The sequence below is a fragment of the Stegastes partitus genome, unplaced genomic scaffold (genome assembly GCF_000690725.1).
Source record: "Stegastes partitus isolate 25-593 unplaced genomic scaffold, Stegastes_partitus-1.0.2 Scaffold188, whole genome shotgun sequence".
Lineage (NCBI taxonomy): Eukaryota > Metazoa > Chordata > Actinopteri > Pomacentridae > Stegastes > Stegastes partitus.
This window is the reverse complement of record NW_007577919.1, coordinates 373,718-387,811: the sequence shown is the minus strand read 5'-3', so window position 1 is coordinate 387,811 and position 14,094 is coordinate 373,718. Positions and strand designations below refer to the sequence as shown.

The 14,094-nt window shown below is 35.5% G+C and overlaps 1 protein-coding gene across 1 annotated transcript in view; it reads right to left on the bottom strand.

Annotated features, from left to right (window-relative positions):
• Window positions 1–1,954: 1,954 nt before the first annotated feature.
• Window positions 1,955–14,094, bottom strand: part of slc12a3 (solute carrier family 12 member 3) — a 28,778-nt gene continuing 16,638 nt past the window's right edge. Inside the window, exons 9-24 of the mRNA XM_008280232.1 lie at window positions 13,226–13,333; window positions 13,004–13,127; window positions 11,802–11,903; window positions 10,624–10,779; window positions 10,451–10,550; window positions 8,386–8,497; window positions 7,217–7,354; window positions 6,752–6,858; window positions 6,487–6,566; window positions 5,258–5,335; window positions 5,078–5,176; window positions 4,880–4,991; window positions 3,732–3,818; window positions 3,264–3,402; window positions 3,113–3,180; window positions 1,955–2,096 (exon numbers count right to left, since the gene is read on the bottom strand). Coding sequence (XP_008278454.1) covers window positions 1,955–2,096; window positions 3,113–3,180; window positions 3,264–3,402; window positions 3,732–3,818; window positions 4,880–4,991; window positions 5,078–5,176; window positions 5,258–5,335; window positions 6,487–6,566; window positions 6,752–6,858; window positions 7,217–7,354; window positions 8,386–8,497; window positions 10,451–10,550; window positions 10,624–10,779; window positions 11,802–11,903; window positions 13,004–13,127; window positions 13,226–13,333 — 1,752 coding nt within the window. The remainder of the gene's footprint in view (window positions 2,097–3,112; window positions 3,181–3,263; window positions 3,403–3,731; window positions 3,819–4,879; window positions 4,992–5,077; window positions 5,177–5,257; window positions 5,336–6,486; window positions 6,567–6,751; window positions 6,859–7,216; window positions 7,355–8,385; window positions 8,498–10,450; window positions 10,551–10,623; window positions 10,780–11,801; window positions 11,904–13,003; window positions 13,128–13,225; window positions 13,334–14,094) is intronic.

Sequence of the window (14,094 nt, the reverse complement as noted above, 5' to 3'; positions counted from 1 at the left end):
CTTATGTCTCATACAAACATACAACATTGTGACTCGACTCTAACATGTCAGAATGGAGAACGAAGCAGTAACTGAAGTTTTCATCTTTAAATTACATATTAAAATTAATTTAACAATTGAATGTGCTCGGTTGTATAAATGACTAAGAAAGCTTCAACTAGCCCTTATTTTACTTTTACAACTTCTTGTGCTTCAGTCAGTCAGTGATCAATAACAATACGATTTTCTAACTTACACACCTGTTGTTATTTTAAATGTCTTCGTCAGACAGTTTGGGTGTTTGAGTCGAGCTGCGAACACCAAACCAACTCGACTGGCTGCATGTTTGGGATGTAAATGATGAAAGCAGGACGCTCCTCTGAGCCTCGCTGGTTTTACAGGTTTTACTTAATACCAGAATACGTGAACTCTGTGACACTAAGACATGGACAACGTGGATGATGTACAGGAAACAGGGCAGATCAGGGGCTGTGTTATTACACAGAAAAACACAGGAAGTGAAATCAGCTTCATGTTTATTCTGCATTTTATCAGTCAACAATTCTGGACCGACTTGGACACAAAAATGCAGTTTGTTGTGTTTTACTGCTCAGAATCATCGCGTAGATCAACATGAATGTTATATTTTATTTCTCATTCTTGCACTGGTTTATTAAACTCTAAATCTTTACAACAAAAACATGAGAGTCGGGATGAATAATTATGAGAATTATTACTGAAAGTGCAAAATGATCAAGTCAACAGCAGCTGCAATTTACAGATAAACCTAAAATGTGATTTATCATCACTGATGCATCGTGGGTCTCCAGATTCTGCAGACAGTAGAGAACAAGCTTCAGAAAGAACATCTTCAATTTTATGCTTGTTTTTTAAAGAAAATGCAAAAAAAACTGTGACTCACGTTGCAATTTCTATCGATATATATATATATTGATAGATATATATATGTTTTAACATTGTGATGCAAAACACACAAATATGGGAAATAAAGACATAAACTTGGATGTTCTTTAAATCTGAAGCACTTAGTTTTTTTTTTTAATTTAAGGCCCCAAAACATCCTAATAATTTTCATTAATTATTATCTTTACAATCAGTAAAATCAAAGGATGTGTAAGTTACTGAGACGCTGCGTTAATTAGCAAAAACAAAGTCGCACAATCAGATAATTATTAATATTCTAAACGCTGATATTTGTGTCATTATATTTGCATTAAGCTCCGTTCAGATATAAGATATGGAACATGTTTATCAGTCTGTTAAAGGGACGGTATTCAGGCATTAAAGGTCGTTTTTATTGTTTAATTTGGATTCATGCATAACGTGCAATCATGCAATAACTCACTAAAGACTAATAATGATCTAATATGAGCTTATAAAAGCTTCCAGACAACCAACAGCTGAGTTTATTTATGATTTGATGAACGCTCGATATTCTGTCCATGTGTGACGATAATCCAACGACCAGCAGTGACAGAACCTGCTGTTACATTCTCATATTATTATTATTATTATTATTATTATTATTATTAATAATAATAATAGTAATAATAATAATAATAATAATAATAATTAGTGAAGTCTGTGCTGTCGTGTATAAACGTGAGCAGCGTTCTCTCTTAAAATTTATCCTGCTTGCAGCGATTTAACAAACTCCGAGGAAATAATCCCAAACAGACGGAAGCAAAGAACTAAACTTCAGCTCCCGTTAGCGTTTCGTTAAAAACCTGGATGACTTTTATTGAGTCTCGTTAATCTGAACTGTCACAGACTCTGTTTTCATCAGCAAACTTTGATCTTAAAGGACATTTTTAGTTTGTAATAGATGCGAAAAGTGGTCGTCAAACTGTTTAGTGACAAATATCTGCGCTAAAAAAGGTGGAAAACGTTTTCAGATCATGCGTGGATGCACTTCAGACTTTTGTAGAAAGTAAAATAAAGTTTCGGAGACGTTTCATTGGCAGTAGAAGGTGAGAACGTTCTCCTGGTTGCCTCTGACCAATAGGACGGGAGGCCTCAGGTCACGTGACAGGAAGTCGAGCCAGGCCAGGTAGAGCATGCTGGGACACACGCCTGTCCTCGCCACCGGCATGGTGCTGCCGGGAGACACATCAGAGGAGGTTTAATCAGGAGAACGCTCACATTTCAGCAGAAAATAAGCAATTAAAGGAACTGTTTCCTAAAATTTAGCTTAAAAATTCACTGATTTAGAGAAACTATAAAAGCTGATAGTTAATAATGTAAATATTGCAGATAGTTTGAACTCACAGTCCTGCATTCATTGATTTAAAACTAAACTGTTGACTTTACAGTGTTATTTATGGAGTGAATATACCTCAGGGATTTACGTATTATTAATTTAAAACCATACAAATACCACTTTACCCGACTATAGTACATATTGAGGGTTATTATTGTGATGAACACATCTAATGAAATATTATTGAACGTTTTTGTGCTCAAACAGTTGTGAAAGTTTAACAAAAATAACCCCTTTTCCCATTTTTGTGACCAAATATTTCAAATTAAAAGTATTCTGTGTGCTTGTATGATAGTGACGTGTGGATCAAATATCACGAAGCTGACTTCTGGATTTATTTTATTTTTTTTAATGTGCTTCAACTCACCAATAATCAGGATTTATTGAACCTACTTGTCTGATATTACAGATTCTAAATCGATGTCACGATGAGAAAAAACTGTGAAAATATCAGGTTTTTATCTTTAATAGTTCCTTAGATGTCGACGTTTTTATATATAAAAATGTTTTGAAAAGTGATGTGAGGTGAAATAACCCTCTAATTTAAATAACACGCAATGATAATAATAATAATTCTGGAGATTAACTCGACTAATACTGAGCTAAAGTTGTGACTCGACAAAATATACGTGAAAAAAATGATATTTTTTTATGAGAAATCAACTTTAAAACAAAGTTGTAATTAAAAATGTGCTCTTTTCTCTAATTTAATGTCGACTAATTGAAAATATTTTCATTAAAAATTGTCTGAATTGAACAAAAAATGATGCAAACATTAATTTTCAGAGCTGAGCGTTCCTTTAATTCTACCTTTACCACTAATAAAGCCAGAAGAATGAATGTTTGTCTCACATGACGATCAGAGCGGCGTCTCTGGAGTAATCCTGCAGAACCTCGTTCAGTCGGATCTGACGGAGAGACTGAAGCCAAACGGGTTAAAAGTGAGATTTAAAAATGACAGAACGGTTGATTTTAAATGCGCGTGATCGGGTTCGTGTCGGACCTTCGCCTTGTTTCTGTCCACGTCCTGCTCGCGGATCCTCCAGGGCTCCTCCTGCTGCCTCGGCTGCCCAGAGTCAGGCTCCTGTTTAGGGTTGGAATCCAGCCTGAAGGGTCCGATCAGCTCCTCGAACTGATTCACGCTGAACAAACAAGTCTAGAGTAATTTCTGCTTTTTAAAGGTGAACATCGTCGACACAGAAAATCTCCTGAGTCGAGTTTTTACATCCCTCATTTAACAGCAACACAGGAAATATAAGATATGTTTCATTTTAAGGTGTTTAAACCGTATTTTTTGTCATCAAAGATTAAAAACAAACCGAGTTCTTTGATTTGTTTTGACTTCTTCCACAAGATAATCTAATTTAAAGCATCTTTAACTTGATTTCTGACATTTTTCTGTCCATGTGAAGCTGCTCAGGACGAAGCTGAAGCCTAAATTCACTTTAAACATTTTACTGCTCAGACTCACTTTGCAGGTTGAGGATTCTGGTAAATGTCGGGAAGAACTTCAACGTGGTGGAAGCCGAGACGGAACTTCTTGATCAGCGCCAGAACTCTGCAAACAGAGCGTCAAGCCGCAGCGAACAATAAAGTTTTTACATTTTTACAGAATCTCACATCAGTGAATAAAAACTAATGAAGTTTGATCACAACAGGTCGGATACAGGAGAAGAATTATTTACTGCTATTGTTCCCTGTTTTGTTAAATTACAATTAATAACTAATAAAATCGCAGAAAACGTATTATTATAATAAAAAAAAAACTATTTTATGCAGTTTCTGACCATAAATATTGTCCACATCAAAAATCTGCATTTTTTTTTACAAAAAAGTAATTTGTTCTTCTCTAATGTGTGACTGTAAAATTACAGTTTTATTTTTTTAAAAATTCATCTAAAAAATATTAGCATTTAACAGATATTTAGACTTCTTCTTATTACATTATAAATAATAATAATAACAACAATAATAATAATCACAAAAATATGTAAAATGATCTATTTTATATTATTTTAAAATGAATAATTTCAATTATTATTATTATTATTATTATTATTATTATTATTAATAATAATAATAATAATAATAATAATTAATATTAGCACAAATAATAATTTAATAATGTGTTATTAAAATTATTATTATTATTATTATTTGTTTTTTATGTAGACATTATTACTGTTTTGGCCTGATTTTTTTTTTTTTTTACATTTAAAATATAAATTCATACTTCTTTTCTGTGATTTTACTAAATATTATTTGCAATTTAGAAAAACAAAGCAAATTTGTAAAATAAAATTTTAAAAAAAATCACTTTCTCTTTTTCAATCCTCAGTATGAAGAACTTTTCTTTTGAATAATCGTGAATATCTGTTGAATAATTGATTTAAATACAGTAAAACTGTAATTTTATGCTGAGATGTTTAGCCTGTATTTAGGGTTACATGTAAATTATTACTTTTTTCTGGAATCTTATCGTCTGTAATTTAACTTAACAAGAAAAATCTGTGAAACATTACAATAAAAACCATTATTTTCTTCACAGTGTAATAAATCCTCTCAAAGTATTTCATGAAGGAACTCTGCAGTGAAGCGAATCACAGTTCAGGTTCTTACTCCTGCCTCTGCTCCTCCTTTCTGTCCGGTTCTCCCCCGACGAACACTCGGACCTTGCAGCCGGACCAGCGCCTCCTACGGGTCAGCAGGTAGGGCAGCAGCAGGGTCAGGCCTGAAGCAGCAGAGAGACGAGAACCTGAAGCTCTGGAGGTAAATATGACACAGTGAAGGTGAATGAAGGCGGAACCGGGACCAGACCTCCGTCGTCAGACAGCCAGTACACATCGATGGTTTTCTTTCCCTGTTTCTTCTGGAACACTGAACTCGGCTGAGGCTTCGGTTCGACACAGACCGAAGCTGCAAACACAGAAAACAGATTTATTTCAGTTTCATCTCATCCGACTGCAGGATTTCTGGGTTCTGATGTTTCTGACGTACATAAGGTTCTGGTCTGAACCCGGGACGGAGCAGAGACGGCGTTTATGGTCTCTGGTCCTCCGTCGAAGCCCGGATTCACTGAAACACAAACACAGGTGGGATGTACCTGTAGTCAAACAGTGACGGATGTACGTGGACTACACTTCCCATCATGCACCTCGTTAAACAAACAACGCCTCTAAGAGTAGCAAAGAGTCACTTTAAGGAAACTTTGAGTCATTTTGGACAATTTGAACTGAATCTGGACAAATTTCGAGTTATTTGGGGGAAAATTGTAATGAGTTTTTAACAACTTTAAAGTAATTTTGGACAATTTGAGGTAACTGCCGGCAAATTTGAGTCTTTTTGAAGAAAATCTGAGTCATTTTGGACACATTTCTGCCATTTTAGACAATTTTGAATAAAGTTGGAGAAATTTTGAGCTATTTTTGGGAAAATTTTAATAGTTTTTTAACAACTTTTTAGTCATGTTGGGCAAGTTTGAATAATTGCGGACAAATTTTGAGTCCTTTTGACCAAAATTTGACTCATTTGGTCCTAAGTTTGGGACAAATTTCTGTAATTTTTGACAACTTTGAATGAAGTTGGAGAAATTTCTAGGTTTTTTGGGGAAAATTTAATCCTTTTTTAACAACTTTCAGTCATTTTTGACACGTTTTGACAACAGCGGACAAATTTCGAGTCATTTTAAACAAATTTTGAGTCATTTTAGACAAAATTTGAAGCACTTTAGACAATTTTTAAAAAATTATTTTGGACAATTTCGAGCTATAAACCATTTTGAACGAATGGAGTCATTTTCAATACTCTTAAGGTCATTCTGGAGAGATTATTAATATTTTTGAGTAATTTTGGAAAAAGTCTGAGTCATTTAGGACAATTTAAAGTCATTTAGGAAACATTTTGACAAACTTTAAAGAAATAAATTTGGATTTTTTTTGTCAGTTAAGACAATTTTAAATCATTTTGAGATATTTTGGACAAATATGAATATTTCTGAGCCATTTGTGAAAAAGTCTGAGTCATGTCGGATCATTTTAAGTTATTTTTTGACCATTTTATTTGTTGTTAGGACAATGCTGAACCATTTTTAAGACATTTTTGACAAATTTGAGTATTTGTAGACGAGTGTCATGTTATTATGAAGAGTTTTGGACAGACTTTTACTGATGCTGTGAAGCAATTTCCTCTCCGTGGCCTCCTGCTCTGATATAAATTAAATCTCTCACCATGTGATTGATGATCAGAAACGTCTAGTCCTTCTCTCATTCTGAGGACACAGACGCCAAACTGCAGGTCGAAAGCGTCGCTGAAACACAGAAATGAACATTCATGCTCATTAAACCACACTGTTTAGGTGGCTTTGATGCAACAAGGCTTCACTTATTTACTGTTTTAATATGAACTTTGAAGCTCTGCTGCAGAAACAACACATGATATTGATTATATCCTGCTGTGGATGCTTGTTAAAGCTCCGTCGTTTCCTGAACTCACTGCAGGACTCCTATGTAGCTGTGTGCGGCCTCCGGCGAGTCGCTGCGCCAGTCGCTCTTGAACCCGATCAGCAGGACGTTTGGCTTCATGCGGCCCAAACCTGCCCCCTGGTGGACAGGTGGCGGCATGACAGGAGGAAGAAGATATCAGGAGCAGAGATTGTAGCAGCAATAAATCTTATTTTAAAGATATAAAAGCAGCAGAACTGGAAAAAAAAACTCTCCCAACTGCCTCAGAATCAGCTGGTTCTGAACTACTTCAGTGGTTCAGTTGCTTTTAAGGGAAACACTCAGGAAGCTCAATCACTGCCCACGACTAGGAAACATTACAACGAGTCTGCTGACACTAACATCCAAATATCCACCTGGTGTAGAGGTCACTACTGTTTTCTCAGTCTGATTTCGTTGCGAGTAAAATCAAGCTTTCATTCTGAGGCTGAACATCCAGACGTAGTGCGTCTCAGACCTGCAGCAGCACGTTGACTCCTGATCGCAGGTCAGCAGCGACGACTCCTCTGTAGAAAGACTTGACCTTCCTTTGGTTCAGCCAGGAGACGTGACGGTGGCCGTTCGCTTCCTGCAGCAGCGATGGAGACGAGGAGGCCTGAGAAAGCTGAAACAGACACACAGGACGGATGGAAAAAGAATTCCACATCCGGGTTATTCAGTCTCAGATCATCAGGGTCCTTCTGCTCCACCAGCTCAGATTTACTTCAAACTGTTTTTATTATCAAAAATTTTTAAAAAGTGAAGTTTCAGATTCATATATGAAATACTTTCCGAGATTCTTATTTATTTTTTATTTTTTTTAATTGTCCTTTGACTCAGATTTTTTCTCACATTGAAATTTGAGACTGTTTGAACGATGATATCTCAGAAAATATTAAAGATAAAAACTTGAAATTTTCTGTTATTTTTATTATAAATTTTGACTAGAATTTTTTTTTTAAATTAAAAAAGTGCAATAATGTCGTCTCCGTCTCACAGTTTCTCCTCCACATGAACAACTCATACATAGAAATGTGGGTATTTTTGTCCTCTTCCATCCACTGTGAGCCTCATCGCTGTAGGACTGATGGTTTTTCCATAAATCACCTCAAAGCTCAGAGAGTGTCGACCAAAACTCTCACTGACTCCCATCATGTCTGAGCTCTGAGATGTTGGGTGAAAATCAGAAAGTCTCTTTAACCTGCCACCAAATCTGTACAAAACTCAGCACAGACATGAAAACACACCAGAATGTTCACAACGAGTTTGAGCTTCACACGCTGAAAGAATTTCTTCAATACGACTTATAGTTTCTGAGTTGTGACGGTTTGTTCGAGGCTCTAATCCTCAGTCTGCTCTGCTCACTGCAACAGCCAGAGACTCACAGCTGATTGGCTGATTGATGCTCTTTCAAAGTAAAAGCTCAAAGATGTTAAAAGCAACTGTTCCTGAAACATGTTGGCTTTTCAAAAATAAAATGTACCTATATAACTTATACCTTATGAATAATAATAGCAGGACATCTTGAAGCTGGATTTGCACACGAGGAATTTCCTTAGATATATATTTTAGTTTCTAATTAATGTTTATAGTGAATCAAACTGTGGCCTTCAGTGGAGGATTCAGGTGTTTTTTTCTTTTACTCACAGTGACCACGTTTCCGCACATCATGAGGCTGAGACGCTTCGTGAAGCAGCTGACGAGGTCGACCAGAGCCGGCCGACTGCTGGGAGGTCCAGTCAGAACCAGACACTGAGGCCTGAAACGCAGAAGCACAACAGTCCAGAACTCCTGCAAACCGGCCTTCAGAACAAATCAGACACAATGTGCACCTCTGTGAACGCTTTAAGCTCCAGATATAATCATCTGGCTTGTGTTGGTGTTCGTGTGCATCATAAATATCCTGCCATAGAGGTGAACAAAAGCACAAATATCTAGTCACTGCAAAACAAAAAACAACCAACCAACCAAACAAACAAAAAACCCCAACAATACAAACTCAAAATGATCACTGAAAGTCTTATATTTGGGACAGGTATGACATACTCTCTCACAATAACGTTGTCACTACACTGATACTATATTTATTTTATATTTATATTTTATTTTTAGATTTATATAATAGAAATTACCAGAAAACCCATTATTTACAAAAAAAAGTTCAACATCCTGCAGTTCAGAAGCAAATATTGTACTTTTTACTTCACAGCATTCATTTAATAAGTTCAGTTCCTCACCGTTTAAAGAAGCCCTTCATAGAAATCAGCCTGAACTCAGAAACGCCAACAAGTGGAAGTTTGACACAAGTCCCGCCCCCGGCACCCTGTCAGCCAATCATATGCTTTGTATCCGCTGAACCGGAAAACATTTAACCAATCGTGGCGCTGCACTGACTCCTTATGAAGTGTGTAGTTAAAAATAGCTTTAAACTGGCTTTAAAACCTTTTTTTTTTCAGGGAAAACCTTTAAGCATTTAAAAAAAAAATCTGATTTGACTGGTGAGTAAGTTTTTTTTTTTGTACCAGATAGATTTGACATCATAATTACGGCTCTTTTCTCCAAGATTCAACCGCGGAGAGTCAAAGATGGCTGCGGAGCTAATGTGGCTCAGTTAGCTTAGCTGTTAGCCTGCAGCGAGAAGCCTCGTCACCTGTCAGACCAGGTGAAGCCGATTTAGCGACTCACAAATATAAAAAAAGACAAAGCGGATTTGTCTGACTCGCTGTACAACTAACTGGTTTGTCTGAAACTTCACTAACCGGCGGCTATAAAGCTATTAACTCGCTCGCTAACAAGCTAACCGCTAACAGCCGCTAGGTATCTGAGTAAACATTAAGGTAGTACAGTAGTATTTATTATACAAATTAACCTGACTAATTTAAATATTAGAGATTAAAACCCTACAATATTACATATAGTAAAATTTTACCCAACTAAATTCAATATTAAAATCCCATATTATTGTTTATTATATTATTTCATCTATCTAACTTAAATATTAACATTAAGACCCTATATTTTTGTATTTTTGATATGGAAATTACCTGAATAATTAAAATGTTAAGGTTAAGACCCTGCACTATTGTTTACTGTATTATTTAACTTGAAATATAAAATACTAAGATTAAGACTCTGCAATATTATATAAAGTTGAAACTAGAAGTTTACATACAGAGTATAAACAGACGTATAACTTTTATTTCTCGCTGTCTGACATTAAATCAGGCTATGCTTTTCCTGTTTTAGGTCAGTTAGGATTACCAGAATTATTTCTATTTGCTAAATGCCAGAATATTGAGAGAGAATTTATTTAATGACTTTCTTTGAAGTCAGAAGTTAATGTATAGTTTTATGTCTTTTTATACCGTGTATGTAAACGTCTGGTTTCAACTGTGTATAACTCAGTTTATTAAATCAAATATTAAGGTTTACATGTTACAATATTATTCTTTATACCTTATATATTGTGTAATGTATCAGCCTCTCCGAAACAAACAAGAAAATAAAACAATAAAACCTGATTATTGCTCAGGATTCAAAACAAACGGTGGAAACAATCAATAAATATCAACTAAAAATTCTCCAAATAGAAGTTTCTGTTAAACTTTAGCCTGGATTTATTTACTTTTAAATGTAGTTATTGTAACTTATTCATGTCAAGTTTTTACATGTAGTTAAAGGTCCAAACAATGAATCATTGGTCCTCGCTGACCTGTAGTTCTTGACGTGGTCCTCCACGTGGTTGAGGCCGACGCACTGGTTGAGGGCGAAGCTGTAGGAGCTGGCCTGGACCGAGGAGCCCCAGTTCACGTCTGGACACGGGAGGGAGGGTCAGTGGAGCTGCAGGCCGGACGAATCGGCGGGATGGTGCGTTCGAGGACCTACCTGGCTTCTTGTACAGCGCGTATCCCAGAAGGAAAACGACGATGCCGAAAGCGATGAGGGCGGCCCACCAGTTCAACAGGAACATGATGACCGCGCAGCAGACGGCGCCGAGCAGAGACAGCCACTTACTGTAGAACCTGAAGCTCGGACGCCACCCTGCACACGGAGGTAAACACTGAGTAACACATTTATTAGACCACCTGTCTGATCTGCTAAGCTCTGTATATTTATATATATGGACCATCCAGCATCATGAAGTGCTTTAATTCCCACTCAGCTCTCCGTGTTTCACAATTTTGAACATTTCAAACTGAATTCACCTTTTTATACCCAAATCTGAGCCAATCAAGCATCACATTCAGCCACAAAAACTAACCTTTTCTATTCAGGAATGCAAGTAAATAACTTTAATTTCACATCTTAATCAAGAAATAATAACGTGATTTACTAGTTTTTCCAGTTTTTTTTGTAGAACAGTAAATTTGAAAATGCATGGAAAACAATAATAGTCATATTTTAGCATTTAAAATATCATTTGGGTTGAAGAGCTTCTACGTACTGGTGCATTAACCATTACAGAAACCAGTGCTGTTCATTTAGGGCAGCTGTGGCATAAACCTCATATTGGGTGGTCTATATATATAATTCTACAATTCAACTCAAGAATTGTCCACATGGGCAAAACATGTAACTGAAATGATTCAAAATTTGTTCTGAATGACATTAAAATGGTCCAAATGATTAAAAAAGTAATAGAAACTAAATCACGCTGAACAGAAACCAGATGCAGCGTTCAGACTGAGACACCTGGATGGATGTAGAACTGATCTGGTGTCAGGTTCTACCAGAACTCAAATGTGTTCTTCCTCCTAATTGTCATGCGTCTATCTGCTGCACTGATGAAGTTCTGAGGCTCAGAAATGATGGAAAAAGTCCATTAAAGTGATCAATCTGGACCCTCCTCTGTGGACTTCAAGGACCTGGACCTCTGGAACATTCACAGTCTGAAGGTAGAACTCTGGTCAGTAGATGAAGGTGCTGCAGATACAGAACCAGATGGTTCTGAGGGAACTTTGTGCAGATTCTGTTGATTTTCTTTGGACTGACTCTGCAGTGCAGCACAACACATTTTCATGATGAACATTCCCGTCTGTCCACCGAAGCCTCGTGTGTCTGACCTGGTGAGTTGGTGATGGAGGCGTGGAAGCAGCTGAAGTTGATCAGCGAATAGGAGCAGAGGAAGAAGTTGGAGATGATGGGAGCGATGGTGTTCAGCTCAGCTGGTGGGTGACGACAAAGAGAAGAATCACATCACAGACACGTTTCATCAGCAGGGACCTTCGAGATAAATACGTTCAAGTGAACAGAAACTGCTTCGCTATATAAAAAAAAAACACACAAAAAACAAACGTATTTTTTAAAATTTAGCACTCTGAACTCCAAAACCTGCCAGCATGTTTTAAAAGATGTTAAAAATAAAAAAAGTCGCCAAATATTATTAGATTTGTCAGCTAGAAATTGGAAAATCTTGTAGAAATATAATAATAATAAAAATAAACAAACAACAAAGAAAGCAAAAATAATAAACAACAGACAAAATAGATGATAAAAACTTGTAAATGGTAAAGAAAGCCACAAAAACAGCAACACTTATCAAGATCTAGAATACAAAAAAGCAAGCAAGAAAGAAAAAAGGATAAAAACTATACATATCAATGAGTTAAATAAAATAAATAAATTGAAATGCCAAAAAACTAAAGAAAACTTGAGAAAAACCTGTGAAGTAAAATAAAATAAATGTAAAATACAGGAAAACAACTTCTAAGATCAGTTTAGGAAATAAAATAAAAAAGTTCATAAAAATGTAATTTAAAAAGCGCTATGAGACGACTTGTTTTTGTAAATATGCGCTATACAAATAAAATTGAATTGAATTGAATTGAAAATAAAATAAACATACAATGCTAAAAAACACAAAAAAGAAAAGAAAATGAAAAATATGTGCGAAAACAACAGACAAAAAAAGGATAAAAACTTGTAAATGCTAAAAAAAAAAAAAAGCCACAAAAAAGCAACATTTGTAAAATTAAATAAAAAAGACCGAGAATATCAAAAAGCAAGAAAGAAAACAGGATAAAAACTTTAAATATCAATGATTTAAATAAAATAAAAATGAATTTACAATACCAAAAAAACAAAAGAAAACTTGTAAAGTAAAATAAATGTAAGCTATTATATCAGGAAAACAACTTAAGGTCAGTTTATGAAATGAATTAATATCATCTGATCAGAACGATCAAGAACACACTCAGATTAACTGAATGTCATGTCAACCCTTTTCTTGAAGGCAGACGTCAGAAGTTGTCTTTTAAATTCTCACCAATGAGGATGAAGCAGATGGCGATGATGTAGGTCAGCAGGTAGCCTCTGATTGGTTCCTGGTTTTTACCGTAACCTTTACCGAAGAAGCCGATGAGAGGGTAGAGGTTGTCCTGACAAAGACACTGAAAGACAAGAGACACCAGGCAGAGTAAATACAGTTTAATAAGAGTAAAATAGTAAAAAAATATAATTATAGCTGAATAATGAATACGTTTGTAACCTGGAAGACTTTGGGCGCCGACACCAAACAGGCCAACGCCGACGACAGAGTCGCTCCAAAGATCCCGGCGGTGATTAAAGGAGCGAAACCAGAAACCAAACTCATCGTCTGCACACAGAAACATGATATTACTCCCAAAGAACTCATCTCTCTGTTTGTTTAAACTCACTGTACTGGACTGTGGTGTGAGTTTGTAGCTGTCAGTGTTTCATGAAAATAAAGCTTTGTCGCCCCCCAGTGGCAGCGAGAGGTAACTGATGCTGCTGTTCTCCTGCAGAGTTATTCTGATGCTCAGTAAGATGTTCTTCAGCTATAAACAGTGTTGTGTATATAAGTCAGAAATTAGGATAAAAGCTTGAAAAATCAATTTGCAAAATAAAAAAACAATAAATATAAAATAATAAAACTGCATAGAACAGAAAAAAATCTTAAAGCTTGTTAAACATAGAATTAAAATAGATAAAATACTAACCAAGCAAGAGAAGAAAAGGAGAAAAACTTGTGAGGTTCATTTGATAACAATAACGAAGCAAAAAAGAAAAGAATCGCGACATTAAGTTAAATAGTTATTAAACAAAACAGTCAAACCAAACCGGATAAAGTATGATGTAAACTGAATAGAGTTCTTATAAAATACTAAGAAAGCAAAACATAACAGCAACTTACAAAATGGGATAAAATAAAACTGCATAAAAACACTTGTTAATTTTATCTGCAATAGAAAAACAAGTAAAACAGGAACAACAACTTTTAAAATCAAAAAATAAAATAAATATTTAAAAAAAAGTACAGAAAAAAATTGTGAAGCTTGTGATGTTGTAATGTGAAAGATAAAAAAGATAAAATACTGAACCAGCAAGACAAAAAAA